The sequence below is a fragment of the Carcharodon carcharias genome, chromosome 6 (genome assembly GCF_017639515.1).
Source record: "Carcharodon carcharias isolate sCarCar2 chromosome 6, sCarCar2.pri, whole genome shotgun sequence".
Lineage (NCBI taxonomy): Eukaryota > Metazoa > Chordata > Chondrichthyes > Lamniformes > Lamnidae > Carcharodon > Carcharodon carcharias.
In genome coordinates, this window is record NC_054472.1 from 154,132,242 (window position 1) to 154,149,943 (window position 17,702).

The window sequence follows — 17,702 nt, forward strand, 5'->3', positions numbered from 1 at the left end:
ACTTTTTAAAAATGTTTCAGCTATCTTATACACTGAACTTTCTTAGGGCAATTATACCCGGTTCTGAAGAAGGGTCTACCCTCAGCATGCTAACAGATTTGCAATGAAAGCAGAGCCCTATCTTGCTTTACAATGTAAGAATTTGCACTAAGTCACTCATCACCCCTGCGTTTGCTGACCTTCATTGGTTCCTGATTTACCAACACTCCAATGTTAAAAATTCACGTTGCCATGTTTGAATCTTTCCAAAGCCTCGCCCTAATCTTTTGTACCCCTAAAAGCCTCTGGGAACCCTACACTCCTCGAACATTGGTCCCTTGTGCACTCTCCACTTCTTTTGTCCAACATGCCTCCAGCTGTCTGAACTCTAAGTTCTGGAATTTCCTCCCTAAACTTTTCCAGATCGTCACCTCTCCTTCATCCTTTAAGAAATTCTTTAAAATCCATTTCTTTCATCAAGCTTTTGGTCCCTTTCCTCTTGTGTCCTGCTTTGGCTCAATGTCAATTTTTATCTGATTAGACTTCTGTGAAGTTCCTTGGGACATTTTGTTATGTTAGAAGCATTATATAAATGCAATTTGCTGTATTATATCTCTTTTATATTAAATTTTCCAATCAGTTTATAATGAAACTGTGTTAACCATCTTCTTACAATCCTTTTGTCTTTTTGTGGGGAAGTGAGAAATACATAAATCTGTCGATATCACAATGTGGTTCAAGTCAGAACCAGCTAGTTGATTCTTCACTGTAATAAAAACAAAAAATGCTGGAAAAACTCAGCAGGTCTGGCAGCATCCGTGAGGAGAGAAACAGAGTTAACGTATCGAGTCCGTACGACTCTTCTTCTTTCTCCACAGATGCTGCCAGACCTGCTGAGTTTTTCCAGCATTTTCTCTTTTTATTTCAGATTTCCAGCATCTCCCGTAATTTTCTTTTATCTTAGTTGATTCTTCACAGTGCTTTTGCCTACAAGGATTCAAATGAAGCTTGTGAAAATATGGAAATAAAAATCTGGCATCAGTTAAAGTGTCCATCAAGTTGTTAGATTGTTGTAAAAAGCTAACTGGTTCATAACTGTCCTTTAGGGAAGGAAACCTGCCATCCTTATGGCCTTCATCTATCCAGTCCCAACACCAACCTTTGTTGACTCTTTATTGCTCCCTGAAGTGGCTTGGCAATTGTACCAGACGATACGTGGACAACTAAAGATGGATATTAAATATTGTCTCTGCAGCGACACCCACATTCTGAATTTGTTAAAAAAACTGTTATCCTTTATGTAATTCACTAAGTTGACAATTTCTGATACAAGCTGGATAGGAAATGGAAACATATCCTATGGGTGCAGTAAGAGTTGTTCTCAAGCAGCGGCTGGGACACATAATTATGATGGTGTAGAGGAAGTTTCCCTCTGCATCTAACCAATTTTATGTAGGGCTGGGAATGCTGCCTGCTGACATTTGGTACCTGAAGCCCCATGCACTTGCCCTAAATTTTCACCCTTAATGAGAACAAGCCACAAAAATGTGTCTAAATGAAAGAAATGTTTTCATAGCGTTTTATAACGATAGCGATTTTCTTTCTCTACAGCATTCAATGAGGACGACGTCAGTTTATGGATAACCGGATTGAACTGGCTGGTGCAGGATACCCAGAAGTCACCGACACCCCTCCAGGTAGAAAGGTAAGATATGATTCTTTGTACTTGTACCTAATGGAGATTAGGTTCTATTGGGACCCAGGTGGGAATGTGCTAGGTTTTTGAAATTGTCACCAGTTTCTAAGGGACAGTTTTAACTGACAATAGAGCAATGAATTTTGTAAATTTAATTGCTTTTTTCTAATGGATACCATGTTTCAGAGGAACTTTACATGAACATGTTAGCTACCAGAGGAAGTTATAGCCCCAAGATATATTTTGATGAAAGTAGTCTTTTGCACAATGTTTTGGTAGAAGTCAGCGAACCCAGCCCATCCATGACACCACTAGATCACTTATTCCTCTGAGAGTGACTAACTGGCTCTGTTCTCTACTTTCAGGTGGCTCAGAAAGCAGTTTAGTCTGATGGACAGGAACAAAGAAAACAGGTGAGTTGCAAAGGCACCTTGACATTTGATAGGATTTATCCCTGTCAAGCTGCAGACACCACAAAACATAAGGGAGGGAGAGAAGTACCTGGACACTTTGTTCCAGGAGATGATCACACTTCTTAGAATAGGATCTTCTGTTTTGGTCAGTGGTGAGACACAGGAGGATGTGACCACGAGTGAGGCAGGAAAAGGGGCAGAAAAGACAAGAGTGGAGGAGACTCAGGCTTTGCAACTGTCAAACAGGTTTGAGGTGCTTGCAACCACTGTGGACAAAAGTGAGGCCTGCAGGGTGGATGAGCATTGGTATACTGGTATTGTCACTGGACTAGTAATCCAGAGACCCAGGGTAATGCTCTGGGTCCTGGGTTCAAATCAATTTGAATTCAATAAATATCTGGAATTAAAAGTCTAATGCTGACCATGAAACCATTATCGATTGTTATGAAAACCCATCTGGTTCACTAATGTTCTATAGGGAAGGAAATCTGCTGTCATTAACTGGTCTGGCCTACATGTGACTCCAGATCCACAGCAATGTGGTTGACTCCGAAATGACCACTCAGTTGTATCAAAATGCTAAAAAGCCTAAAAAGAATGAAGCCAGATGGACCCCCGCCATTGACATAGGCACTAGAAACGACAATGGCAAAGTCCAATATCTGGGGACTTGTGCCATAATTGGGAGAGCTGTCTCACTGACCAGTCAGCAACAGCCTGACATACTCACAGAATCATACCTTACAGATAATGTACCAGACGCCAGCAGAGGGGTGGCACACTGGTGTGCTCTTAGGATTGAATTACGCTGGGGACCTCAATGTCAACTCTAGACCTCATGAAGTCTATGGCATCAGGTCAAACAAGGGCAAGGAAACCTCCTGCCCCCACCCCAGCCCCTCTCAGCTGATGAACACCACTTGGAGGAAGCACTGAGGGTGGCAAGTGTGCAGAATGTACCCTTGGGTGGGGGACTTCAGTGTCCATCACCAAGAATGACTTGGTAGCATCACTCGCAGACGGAGCTGGCCATGTCCTAAAGGACATAGCTGTTAGACTGGGTCTGCAGCAGGTGGTGAGGGAACCAACAAGAGGGAAAAACATACTAGACCTCATTTTCACCAACCTGCCTGCCGCAGATGCACCTGTCCATGGCAGAATGGGTAGGAGTGACCACCGCACAGTTGCTTGGAGATGAAGGTCCGCCTTCACATTGAGGATACCCTCCATTGTGTTGTGTGGCACTACCACCATGCTAAATGGGATAGATTTCAAACCGATCCAACAACACAAGACTGGGCAATCATGAGTCACTGTGGGCCATCAGCAGCAGCAGAATTGTATTTAGCCACAATCTGTAACCTCATGGCCTGGCATATCCTCCACTCTACCCTTACCAACAAGCCAGGCGATCAACCCTGGTTCTATGAAGAATGCAGGAGGGCATGTCAAGAACAGCACCAGGCATACCCAAAAAAGAGATATCAACCTGGTGAAGCTGGGACTATCTGTGTGCCAAATAGCAACAGCAGCAAGTGGTAGACAGAGCTAAGCAATTCCACAAGCAAAGGATCAGATATGACTCTCTGCTGTCCTGCCACATCCAGTCATGAATAGTAGTGGACAAGTAAACAACTCACTGAAGGAGGAGGCTCCACAAATATCCCCATCCTAAATGATGGGGGAGCTCAGCACATCAGTGCAAAAGATAAAACTGAAATATTTGCAACAATCTTCAGCCAGGAGTGCTGAGTGGGTGATCTATCTCAGCCTCCTCTGGAGGTCCTCAGTATCACAGATGCCTATCTTCTGCTAATTCGATTCACTCCACATGATATCAAGAAACAGCTGAAGGCACTGGATACTGCAAAGGCTTTGGACCCTATGGACAATATTCTGGAACTGAAGACTTGTGCTCCAGAACTTGCCACGCCCCTAGCCAAGCTGTTTCAGTATAGCCACAACACTGGCATCTACCCAGCTATGTGGAAAATTGCCTGATTATGTTCTAGACACAATAAAGTGGGACAAATCCAACTCGGCCAATTACTACCCCATCAATCTATTCTTGATCATGAGTAAAGTGATGGAAGGGGTCATCAACAGCACTTCCTTAGCAACAACCTGCTCAGTGAAGCACAATTTGGGTTCCACCAGGGTCACTCAGCTTCTGACCTCATTACAACCTTGGTTCAAACATGGACAAAAGAGCTCAAATTCATAGGTGAGGTGAGTGACTGTCCTTGACATCAAGGCAGCATTTGACCGAGTGTGGCATCAAGGAGCCCTAGAAAACTGGAGACAATGGAAATCAGGGGGAAAACTCTCTGCTGGTTGGTGTCATACCTGCACCAAGGAAGATGGTTGTGGTTTTTGGAAGTCAATCATCTCAGTTCCAGGACATCACTGCAGGAGTTCCTCAGGGTAGTGTCCTCAGCCCAACCTTCTTCAACTGTTTCATCAATGACCTTTCTTCCATCATAAGGTCAAAAGTGGGGATGTTCGCTGATGTTTGCACAATGTTCAGCACCATTCGTGACTCCTCAGACACTGAAGCCGTCCATGTCCAAATGCAGCAAGACTTGGACAACGTCCAGTCTTGGGCTGACAAGTGGCAAGTAACACTCACGCCACACAAGTCCCAGGCAATGCCCATCTCCAACAAGTGAGAATCTAACCATTGCCCCTTGACATTCAATGGGATTACCATCATTGAATCCCCCACTATCAACATCCTGGAGGTTACCATTGACCAGAAACTGAACTGGATTAGCCATATAAATATCGTGGCTACAATTGCAGGTCAGAGGCTAAGAAACCTGCTACGAGTAACTCACCACCTGACTCCACAAAGCCTGTCCACCAGATGTGTATATCAAAGAGTAGAGACAAGGTAGGAGAGAAAGGTATTAACATGGGAAATGATAAACAGACCATGACAGGAAGGGGCAGAGAGTACAGTGTAAAAATCTAAGAATAAATCAACAGATAAGGCTAGAGCTTACAAAAATAATAAAAGGACAAAACATAAGGCAATGAACTGGGCAATATATCTGAATGAACTGATGGTGCAATTAGAGATAAATAAGCATGATCTAATGGCTATTAAAGAGACTTGGCTGCAGAATGGCATAGATTGGGACATGAATATTGAATATTGTCACAAAGTGACATTTAGGAAGGATAGGAAGTTAGGAAAAAATGGAGGGGTGGTTCTGTTAATTAAAGATGACATTAGCACAAGAGAGAAGGATGACCTAACTTCTGGAAACCAGGATGTAGATGTGGTTTGGGTAAAGATGAGGAATGATAAAGGTAAGCAGTCACTTGTGGGAATGGTGTACAGGCCCCCTAACAGTAATCGCACAGCGGGATGGGGTATCAAAGAAAAGGGAGCTTGTCAGGAAACAAGGAGATGCTCTATGAATTGAATAGGTATTTTGCATCGATGTTCACTGTAGAGGATCCAAGTAACATCCCAGAAATAGCTATAAATCAGGAATTGGAAGAGAGGGAGGAACTCAAGAAAATTACAATCGCCAGGAAAGTGGAATTTAGCAAATTGTTGGGACTGCTGGTTGACAAGTCCCTGGGTCCTGATGGATTTCACCCTAGGGCCTTAAAATAAGTGGCTAGTGGGATGGTTGATGCATCCCACTAATTTTCCAAAAAATCACTAGATTTGGGGAAGGTTCCATTTGATTACAAAATAGCTAATGTAGCCCTTTATTCAAAAAAGGAGGGACAGAAAGCAGGCAATTATAGGCCAGTTAGCTTCACATCTGTCATATATTAGAAAATATTAGCAGCTATTATTAAAAGTTATAGCAAGGCACTTGGATAGATTCAAGGTAATCAGGCAGAATCAACATGGTTTTGTGAAAGGGAAATCATGTTTAACCAATTTATTGGCGTTCTTTAAAGAAGTAACATGTGATGTGGATTAAGGAGAATCAGTGGATGGGCTGTACTTAGATTTTCAGAAGGCATTTGATAAGGCACCTCATCAAAGGTTATTGTGAAAAATAAAAGTTCATGATGTAGGGGGTAACATATTGGCATGGATAGAAGATTGGTTAGCTAACAGGCAACAGAGTAGGCATAAATCTGTCATTTTCTGGTTGGCAGAATGTGACAAGAGGCGTGCCACAGGGATCAGTGCTGGGCCTCAACTACTTATAATTTATATAAATGATTTGGATTAAGAGATCGATGGTATGGTTGCTAAATTTGCTAATGACACAAAGATAGGTAGGAAGGTAAGTTGTCAAGAGGACATAAGGAGGCTACAAATATATATAGATAGATTTGGTGAGTGGGCGAAGATTGGCAAATAGATTATAATATGGGAAAATGTGAGGTTGTCCATTTCGGCAGGACAAATAAAAGATAAGCATATTATCTAAATGGTGAGAGATTGCAGAGCTCTGCGATGCAGAGGGATCTGGGTGTCTTGGTGCATGAATCACAAAAGGTTAGTTAGCAGGTACAGCATGTAATGAGCAAAGATAATAGAATGTTATTGTTTATTGCAAGGGGAATTGAGTACAAGAGTAGGGAGGTTATGCTTCAGCTGTACAGGGCACTGGTGAGACCACATCTGGAGCACTGTGTACAGTACTGGTCTCCTTATTTAAGGAAAGATGTAAATGCATTAGAAGCAGTTCAGAGAAGGTTTACTAGATTAATACCTGGAATGGATGGGTTATCTTATGAGGAAAGGCTGGACAGGCTAGGCTTGTATCCGCTGGAGTTTGGAAGAGTAAGAAGTGACTTGATTGAAACCTTTAAGATCCTGAGGGGTGTGATGTGGAGAGGATGTTTTTCCTTGTGGGAGAATCTAGAACTTGGGGTCACCCATTTAAGATAGAAATGAGGAAAAATGTTTTCTCTCAGAGTTGTGAGACTTTGGATTTCTCTTCTTCAAAAGGTGGTTGAGGCAGAGTCTTTGAAAATCTTTAAGGCAGAGGTAGATAAATTCTTGATAAGTAAGGGGGGGTGAAAGGGAATCAGGGGTAGGCAGGAATATGGAGTTGAGGTTAAAATTAGATGAGCCATGATCTTATTGAATGGCAGAGCAGGCTCAAGGGGCCAAGTGGCCTATTCCTGCTCCTAATTCGTATGTTCATACATTTGTATCCATTTCCTCTTGAGTGCCATGTAGACAATTCGGGTTTCTTACATTATTGTTATGTCTTTCTCGCTCTCTCTTTATTCCAGCACCACGATATTGCTTTGGCTTTAGTTTACAGAGGAGTGCTGTGTGGTTTGTAACTCCTTCTGAGTCCAGCTGAGATATGGTTCCACAGAAGCCAATGACCCTCTGTAATCCTGTTCTTCAAGTGAGCCTCACAAAGTTCTTTTTATGGTAGAGAGGGACGGAGTAGAGTTGACGAAGGCATACTTTCCTTTATTAGTGAAGGCATAGAATATAAGAGCAGAGAGGTTGTGTTAGAACTGTATAAAACACCATAAAATGCAAAGATGTACCAAGTATGGAGAATTTTAACCACAAAGGAAGATTTCATAGGCTGGGATTATTTTCTTTGGAACAGAGATGGCTGAGGGGAGATTTAATTAAGGTGCATAAAATTATGAGATATCTAGACAGAGCGGTTAGGAAGGATCTATTTCCATTAGCAAAGAGGTCAATACCAAAGGTCATAGATTTGAAATAATTGACAGAAGGATTAGAGGGGAGTCAAGGAGAATTGTTCTTCACTCAAGGTGCTGAGGGTCTGGAACTTGCTGCCTAAAAGGGTACGAGTTGCAGGAACCCTCATTGCATTATAAAAAAAGCTTGAATAAGCACTTGAAGTGCTGTAACTTACAGGACTATGGACCAAAATCTGGAAGGTGGGTTTAAGCTGGATAGCTCTATTGCAGCTGGCATGGACACAATGGACCAAATGGCCTCCTTCAGTGCCATAAATTTTCTGTTTCTGTACGGTGGTTTTTGGGGCTGGCGGTTGAGGAGGGGGAATATCACATCTGAGTTCAATCCTTCTGTGCCCTTTCCAATCAAGTTAGCACTAGATAGGAATCACTAATTTGTAAAATGAAAGCAATTTGACTCCAGCTCCCTGTACATCAGTTGGAGTGACTGGGGTTGGATTCTAGTTAGTACCATGTGCCAGCTTCTGTGGTACATGGTACAAATGTGTGGGAATGTGTAACAATGGCTTACAGATCAGCCGAGGCTGTTCCATTTTCATCCAACATGCACATTTGTCCACCTTCCAGTGTGGTATACTGGTAATCAGGAGAGGGCACCCTGGTTGACACCTCCTCATTGACACAGGTATGCTGAGGCCAATTGTAGCACACCTGACTGAGATCAGCTAACCATGAACTTGGGACTTCGAAGACTGCATGATCCATGTCCCAATACACGATTCATCTACTCAATATTTCATCAGGAGGACCTCTCTGAAATGGCCTTGCATGCCATTCAGTTCAAGAGAAATTAGAGATAGGCAACAAATGCTGGCTTTGCCAATGATGCCCACACCCCATGAAAGAACCTTTAAAAAGGGTACTTTTTAACCAGAAAGTTGTCAGGTTTTTTTTATCATTCATTCATTCATGGGGTTTCAGCATCCCTGGTTAGGCCAGCATTTATTGCCCATCCCTAATTGCCCGTGAGAAGGTGGTGAACCGCTGCAGTCCATATGATTAGGATCACCCATAGCGTTGTTAGGAAGTAAGTTCCAGGATTTTGATCCAGTGATTGAAGGAATGGTGATTTGGTTTCAAGTCAGGATGGTGCGTAACTTGGAGGGAACTTAGCGGTGGTTGTGTTCCATGCATCTGCTGCCATTGACCTTTTAAGTGGTAGATGTCACAGGCTTATGGATGGGATGCTAATCAAGAACGTTGCTTTGTCCTGGATGTTGTCGAGCTTCTTGAGCATTGTTAGATCTGCATTCACCCAGACAGGTGGAGATATTTTATCACACTCCTGACTTGTGCCTTGTGGATGGTGGACAGGGTTTGGGGAGTCAGAGCATTAGTTACTCTCAGCAGAATTCCCAGCCTCTGACCTGCTCTTATAGCAACAGCATTTAGATATTTAGTTTAGTTCAGTTTCTGGTCAATAGTAATCCCCAGAATGTTAGTGCTGGGGGATTCAGCAATGGTAATGCCATTGAATGGTTAGTTCTCCCTTGTTGGAGATGGTCATTACCTGGCACTTGTATGGCGCAAATGTTACTTGCCACTTATCAGCCCAAGCCTGAATATTGTCTAGGTTATGCTGCATATGGACATGGGCTGCTTCAGTATCTGAGGAGTTCCAAATGTAGTATTAATTACTAAAATATTATAATTTCCCTTACTTAAATGGCAAAGTGTTTTGCTTCCATTTAGCACTTCCTCACAGACACATGAAGAAACTCAGTGTATTAAAAGCAAAATACTGCAGATGCTGGAAATCTGAAACAAAAACAAAAAATGCTGGAAAAACTCAGCAAGTCTAACAGTATCTGTGGAGAGAAAAGCAGAATTAACGTTTCAAGTCTGTATGATTTCACAGATGCTGTTAGACCTGCTGAGTTTTTCCAGCATTTTCTGTTTTTGTTAACGCAGTGGGCTGTTCAGTCTGTTCAGCTGCAGGAATGTTTTGAGCGAAGTGAGTGATGATCTCTAATCACTTACACTGACACACAGCCCTTTACCAATGTTACAAATGTTTATAAAGAAACAGATATATCCTTTAATGTTTTACCAGATGTCAAAATCAATACAGGCTGGAGCCATCCACCTGTAGTAAGACAGAAGGGGCTGGAGCATTGGGTATCAGGTTTAACAGGGGGTTGAGGATGTTGCTAACTCAGCTGATCCATTTCCACTGCCTCCCAGTCTAGGAAGATGCCACAAAATTGGATATCTAGTTACCAGCATCAATCTTTGAAAGGGCCTTAATGGAGCTCTCAGCAGCAGTAAAGACAGTCTCTTGTGATGAGAGTCGGAAATATATCAGACCCCTGAGACCTCTTCTTCAAAGGATTGCATCCTCACTCATAAACCTCCTTTCAGGGAATCTCTTATAACCCTGAAAACAGTCGATTGGTTCGTACAAGGTTGGCTGTTATCAATGAACTCTTTATCATTAGCACAAACTAAAGGTTGCTTTGCATTTTAATGGTCATTTTGAAACAAGCAGAATACCCCCGAGTTACTTACTCTTAATTAGACAAGGTGAGTCAGGATGTGCATCTGGTCACGTTCTCTTAACACGTTCAGCTTCTCTGTCTTTCAGCTTGGCCAGTGCTCCTGTGCTTTGATCTTTCACAATGATTTCTCCATATACAAACTTCAGGTTACTTTTTGCATTCATTAACCATTTTCCCTCCGCTGTATAATCCCCCTCCTCCTTCAGGTGTCATGCTCTCAGAGGACATTGGCAACCAGGGACTTCCATTGGATTGGTCCATGATTATGCTTGGCAAAGACATGGGCAATAAATGCTGGTCTAGCCAACGATGCCCATCTCCCATTAATGAATAAAATAAAGCACTGCAGTGGTTTGCCTTTGCCTTCTGCAGTATGACTGAATAGGAAACTCTCCCACTCTTAAGACATGCCATCAGGTTCATTAGAAGGATTTACAGGCTGATAATCAACATGTTTGGCCATATTATGAACGTACCTACCATGGCCATCAAGTCCTGAAGCAAGACTTGAACCTAGACCTTCTGACCCAGAGGTATGAATGTAACACCTCACCGGCCCTGCCTCCCCGCCCTGCTCCCCATGCCATGTTGAAAATACTGACAACTAGTGAACAATACCTCACTCATCCAGAAGAAAAACACTGGATTTTCTAAGGTACAAAGTGAAGGAAAGTGCTGAAATATAATCTGCTTCCCATATATCAGCTTAGCATCATGGAATATCAAGAGGAATTTCACCCCTCCCCATTTAACCATTTGTTTATGTAACAGGAGTGCATTTTACATAGAGGATGTGCAGTTACTTATTCATAGAAGTGAATGAAGTTCCTATATCCATTTATGTGTCTATCACATATACATCGCAGTACTGGTATCCTGCTGCACACATCTCATTCAAGATGTCACACTGCATACATTACACCCCAACTGACATATTCCAGCCATCATGCTCCAGACCTCACGCTGCTACACAAGGAAAAAAAATCCTAACAAACTGAGGCACCTATCGGCCCTCTTAGGTGGGCCGAAGAGAACCCACAGCACTATTCTGCGAAGAATAGGGAAGTTATCCCCGGTGCCCTGGTCATCAGGTGCAGCACCTACTTAATTACTTTCCTTCCTTGCTCCCTTCCTTTCCCCTTTCCCTTCTTTCTTCTTTCCCTTCCCTCCTTGCCAGTCTTATCTCAAGATTCCGGATTCAAATCCCACTCCAGGGCTTTAGCACAAAAATCAAGGTTGACACTGCAATACTGAGGGAGCACTGCACTGTCAGAGATGCCGTCTTTCAAATGAGATGTTAAATTGAGGCCCCATCTGCCTGCTTGGGTAACAGATCCCAGGGAACTATTTCAAAGAAGAGCAGGGGAGTTATCTCTGGTGTTCTGACCAAGATTCATCCCTCAACCAACGTCACAAAAATATTATCTCATTGCTTTTTGTGGGAGTTTGTTGAGTACAAATTAACTACCATGTTTCCTACAATACATCAGTATTGCAGCCTACACATAAAAAGGCTAATGGAATGCTATCCTTTATTACAAGAGGGATTGAACATAAAAGTAAGGATGTTATGCTTCAGTTATACAGGGGATTGGTGAGACCACATCTCAAATACTGTGTGCAGTTTTGGTCTTATTTAAGGAAGGATGTAAATGCGTTGGAGGCGGTTCAGAGGCGGTTTACTAGATTGATACCTGGAATGACCAGGTTGTCTTATGAGGAAAAGACTGGGCTTGTTTCCACTGGAGTTTAGAAGAATGAGGGGTGAATTGATAAGATCTTGAACGATCTTTATGAGGTAGATGTGGAAAGGATGTTTCCTGCTGTGGGTGAGTCCAGCATTGTTTTAAAATTAGGAGTCGCCCTTTTAGGACAGAGATGAGAATTTTTTTCTCTCAGAGGGTTGTTTGACTTTGGAACTCTCTGCCTCAGAAGGTGGTGAAGGGAGTGGTCATTGAATATTTTTAAGGCAGAGGTAGATAGATTCTTGTTCGGCAAGGGAATCAAAGGTTATCAGGGGTAAATGGGAATGTGGAATTTAAAACGCAATCAGATCAGCCATGATCTTATTGAATGGCAGAGTGGGCTCAAGGGGCTGAATGGTCTCCTTCTACTTCTATTTTGTATGTTCATAAGTACTTCATCGGCTGTAAAGTGCTTTGAGACGTCCAGTGGTAATGAACCCTGTCTACCAATCCTGATTGAGATTTCCAATGTAAAAGATTCTGGTGTTTGGTATCACTATCTTTCTGCCAGCAGTGTTCAAACATAGCATCTGATAGGATGTGACATCCCTGCAATAGGAAATGATGCAGAATAGCAGAAGCTAACCCAGAGTTCAGAAATGTCCCCTTAACATTTTAAGGCACTTCAATCAGACATGATGAAGGGAAGAAAGAAGTAAGAACTTTCCATTTATATGATGCCTTATCATGTCCTCGAGACTTCCCAAAGATCTTCACAACCAATGAATTGCAGTTTGAAGAGCAGTCACTCATGTTATGTACCCATGTGGCCGTTAAGATACTGTCAGAGCAAACAAGGGAATTCGTGAATAGGAAGGATATCCATTCCTTGAACATTCAGCTCATTTGAGACCACCGCAAGCGAATCACCCAAGTATGTGAAAAATTCCTTGGCTGTTGCCACGATTCTCTCACCTTGAGGCAGTTTCAGGCTCCTCAACTTTTCACAGCCCACCCCTAACACCTCCACAACCACCCCACCCCCCCACCCCAGCCCCCTGCCCCACCCCCCCACCCCAACCTTTGTGGGTGGACCCTGGGGAATATCCCTTCAAGGAATATCTCTTGACACCAGTACATAACCCATCGATAGAAGCAGAGGAAAAGTACAACTTCTGCCATGCCCTGGAGGCAACCATTGATCAGGCATTAGGGCTCCTAAAGATGTGCTTCCCTGCCTTGATTGGCCCGGAGGAGCCTTGCAATATGGGCATTATGCATTGTGATGGTCTACTGCACTTTGGCAATGCAGAGAGGCAAGGAACTGAATTCATATGAAGGACATGAGCCACAGCCATCCTCAGAGGAGGTGGAGGATGAAGGAGGTGAGCAGGCAGAGCAGCCAGTCCATGCTCCGGTGCTACTGAGGCATCAGCAGGGGTACCTGCATAGCAGCATGCAAGGGAGATCCTTAGCCATGTCAGATTCACATGAGAAGGGCCACTCTTGCATTGGAGGGTTCCCATCCTGCCACGTTTGACATCCCTACCATAGGTAACCATCATTCCTTTATCAACAGTACTTCTCCCCATCATACCTTTCACATAAACATCACCCATGCCACACACACATGGAGGTGGTGGCATAATGTTATTGTCACTAGACTAGTATTCCATAGACCCAAGATAATGCTCGGGTTGGAATCCCACCATGGTAGATGTTGAAATTTGAATTTGATAAAATCTGGAATTAAAAATCTGATGATGGACACGAAACCATTGCCAATTGTCACTAATGTCCTTTAAGGAAGGGAATCTGCTATCCTTACCTGGTCTTGCCTACATGTGACTTCAGACTCATAGCAATGTGGTCGGCTCTTAAATGCCCTCTGCACAACAGCATTGGGCAATAAATGCTGGCCTAGCCAGCGCTTCCCACATCCCATGAACAAATAAAAAAAAAACTCAGACTGTCTCTTCAAAACTGCTATCAATGAAATCTGAGTGCCTAGAGCCCCACATTATAACATTATAATTGCATAACAAGGAAACGCATGGCACTTGTGAGGTTGAGAAGAGAGGAATCTTCATTCATTTGGATATAATATTTACATGTCAGTACGTGATGCCATCCAAGTGACCCTAGAGTGATTCTAAAGCAATTTCTGTGATCTTTTCTGTACGCTTTCACAAGGTGCTCCTCCTGTGAATGAGGCGATGTAGAGGCAATCCACTATCGTCCTTGCTCTGGAGATGCCTATGGCCGCTGCCTCCTGTGCAGTGGGCAGCCTGGGTCATGTGGGCAGGATGCAGCGGCCAGCCAGCCAATGACCACAGGGTGCCATGAAGATTCACCCCATTGCTTACAGGCTAACCTAGCTTAGCCCTTTCAGGTCACACCATTACTTGGAAATATATTGCCGTTCCTTCGCTGTCACTGGGTCAAAATCCTGGAACTCCCTTCCTAACAGCACTATGGGTGTGCTACACCACATGGACTGCAGTGGTTCAAGAAGGCAGCTCACCACCACCTTCTTGAGGGCAATTAGGGATGGGCAATAAATGCTGGTCTAGTCAGTGAAGCCCACATCCCATGAAAGAATTTAAAAAAACTTGGCTGCTATCCAGGAGAGGGAGAGTATCTAGTTTCTTCCATGCCTCAGTATGCCATTGCTGCAACAGAATCATGTGGCATTGCAGCCACATAATTGAGGCCAATTCACTGCTCCTATATCCTGGTGTATATAAGTCTCCATGAGGATGGCCTCCCTTTCAATGGAGGAACTCGTGCTTAATTGACTGAGAGATGGTACCATTCATAGCATGAATGGACTCCTGTATTTTCTGCCCAAGGGCACACATTGCCTCAGAAATCTCTGGCAGATCTGTCTTTGCTGCTCCACCAGCACAAATTTTGTGCCTGAGCCCCTAAGGCTCAACATTTCTGATGGGTTGAGTATGGCTGTTGCTGTTCTCTGCTCTCCAATGGGAGAGCTTTTATTGCCTCCATCATCTGTTCCTATGCGATATGCTCCTCACTTTTTGCCAAACATTCTACATGCAATCGAGGACCCATCAAGGTGCCAGTATCTCCTACAAGAGGAAACATCCTTTCCACATCCACCCTGTCAAGATCTCTCAGGATCTTATATGTTTCAACCATGTCACCTCTTATTCCTCTAAACTCTTCTAAACTCTTATTCTTCAAGCTTAGCCCGTCCAACCTTTCCTCATAAGACAACCTGCCCATTCCAGGTATTAGTTTAGTAAACCTTCTCTGAACTACTTCCAATGCATTTACATCCTTCCTTAAATAAGGAGACCAATACTGTACACAGTACTCCAAATGTGGTCTCACCAATGCCCTGTACAACTGAAACATACCTCCCTACTCTTGTATTCAATTACGCTCACAATGAACAATAATATTCTATAATAATAATAATAAAAACAAAAAAACTGCGGATGCTGGAAATCCAAAACAAAAACAGAATTACCTGGAAAAACTCAGCAGGTCTGGCAGCATCGGCAGAGAAGAAAAGAGTTGACGTTTCGAGTCCTCATGACCCTTCGACAGAATTAATATTCTATTAGCTTTGCTAATTATTTGCTGTACCTGCATACTAACTTTTTGCGATTAATACACTAGGACATCCAGATCCATCTGCACCTCGGAGCTCTGCAATCTCTCAAACTCACTGAATGTATGGTAGCTAAATTTGCTAATGACAGAAAGATGTGTGTAAAGTAATTTGGCAAAAGGACATAAAGAGACTGCAGAGGGATTTAAATAGGTTAAGTGTGTGGGTAAAAATTGGCGGATGGAGTAGAATATGGGAAAATGTGAACCTGTCCACTTTTATCAGAAAGAATAGAAAAGCAGTAAATTATTTGAGTAGAGAGAGACTGCAGAACTCTACAGTACAGAGGGATCTGGATATCCAGGTACATGAATCACAAGAAGTTGGTATGCAGTTGCAGCAAGTGATTAGTAAGGTAAATGGAATGTTGGCTTTTATTGCAAGGGGAATTGAGTTTAAATGTAGGAATGTTATGGACAGGTGTACAAGGCATTGGGAGATCACATCAATGTAGTCTTGGTCTCCTTACTTAAGAAAAAATATAATTGCATTTGAAGCAGTTCACTCAGCTGATTCCTGGGATGAAGGGGTTATCTTATGAGGAACGATTGAGCAAGGTGGAGCTAGAGCTATTGGAGTATAGAAGAATGAGTGGTGACCTGATTGAACCATATAAGACCCTGAATAAGATTCGACAGGGTGGATGCTGAGAGGATGTTTCCCCTTGAGACAAGGAGAAATTATTTCTCTCAGAGGGCCATTGGTCTCTGAAATTCTCTTCCCCAGAGAGCTGTGGAGGCTGGGCCAGTGAATGTCTTCATGCCTGAATTAATTAGATTTTTGATCAGCAAGGGAGTCAAAGGTTATGTGGGGCAAACAGGAAAGTGGAGTTGAGGCCAAAATAATATCAACCTTAATCCTATTGGCAGAGTAGACTCAAGGAGCTGAATGGCTTACTCCTACCCCTAATTCTTGCGTGTTCTTGCGCAGAAGCCAGCTGTGCTCACCACTCCTTTACACATGCAAGTTGTTGAGTTAACACCTTCTCAGACATCAGGAGGTCATCCAATTGCCTGCAATCACTTCCAGCAATGAATCCAGGTCCTTGCTACAACACTGCTGATGGAGACGTCCTGCATCATCTCCAGCCATGCCTGCTTTGGGTGTGCTAATGGCCTCCACCTCCTGGTGTCAGTAAACAGTATATGCCTGTAGGCCCTCACCACCTTCAACATGATCTCTAGGGTGGAATCATTGAAACCTGCGGCTGCCCCTACATGCCATATCTCCATTCTGATCCTCTGTTTCTTCACAGTCAGCACAATTAGTCTTCCATGCAGCCAAAGTCATGAATGGCAGGTGCCCTATAACTTGGCTGCTTAACTTCCAGCTTCCATCTTTTCCTCCTACCTGCCACCCCTAACTGGGATGGCGCAATAAAGCACAAAGGAAGATGGTTGTGGTTGTTGCAGGTCAATCATCTCAGTCCCAGGACATCACTGCAGGAGTTCCTAAGGGTAGTGTCCTTGGCCCAACCATCTTCAGCTGCTTCATCAATGACCTTCCCTCCATCATGAAGTCAGAAATGGGTATGTTCACTAATGATGTTATGTGGGTATGTTCACCCATAGAAATATGGTTGACTCTTAACTGCCCTCTGAAATGGCTGAACAAACCACTCAGTTCAAGGGCAATTAGGGATGGGCAACAAAGGTTGGCCTTGCCAGCAATGCTCACATCCCATGAAAGAATAAAGAAAAATTGCACAATGTTCAGCACCATCTGACCATCTCCCCTTGACATTCAATGGCATTACATCACTCAATCAATCAATCAAACTATCAACATCCTGGGGGTTACCATTGACCAGAAACTTAACTGGACCAGCTATATAAATACTGTGACATGCCGCCATCCCCTACCCTGCACTGTGCTGGGAGAGGAAAATTGGGCATGGACGATCACATACCCATAATGGAACCCATCCAATTTTCCTCTCTTTGCTGCTTTCTACTCCACCACTAAAGATGTTACATTTGATTCAATACTGAAGTACATAGATGTGTGGATAGTATGATTCTGAAAGTAGAGACTTGTGAGAGTGGGTCAGTGTTCTTGACGCCAGAGGCAAAGTGGAGATGGCTGGTGAGAAGGAAACAATGCCAAGGATGAGAA

General features: G+C 43.3%; 1 protein-coding gene across 2 annotated transcripts in view; it reads left to right on the forward strand.

The window, feature by feature from the left end:
• LOC121279090 (1-phosphatidylinositol 4,5-bisphosphate phosphodiesterase gamma-1-like) overlaps positions 1-17,702 on the forward strand; it is a 280,051-nt gene that overhangs the window by 126,224 nt on the left and 136,125 nt on the right. For both annotated transcript variants that reach the window (XM_041190003.1, XM_041190004.1), the window contains exons 3-4: positions 1,591-1,684; positions 2,041-2,088. In XM_041190003.1, the coding sequence (XP_041045937.1) occupies positions 1,591-1,684; positions 2,041-2,088 (142 nt within the window). The remainder of the gene's footprint in view (positions 1-1,590; positions 1,685-2,040; positions 2,089-17,702) is intronic.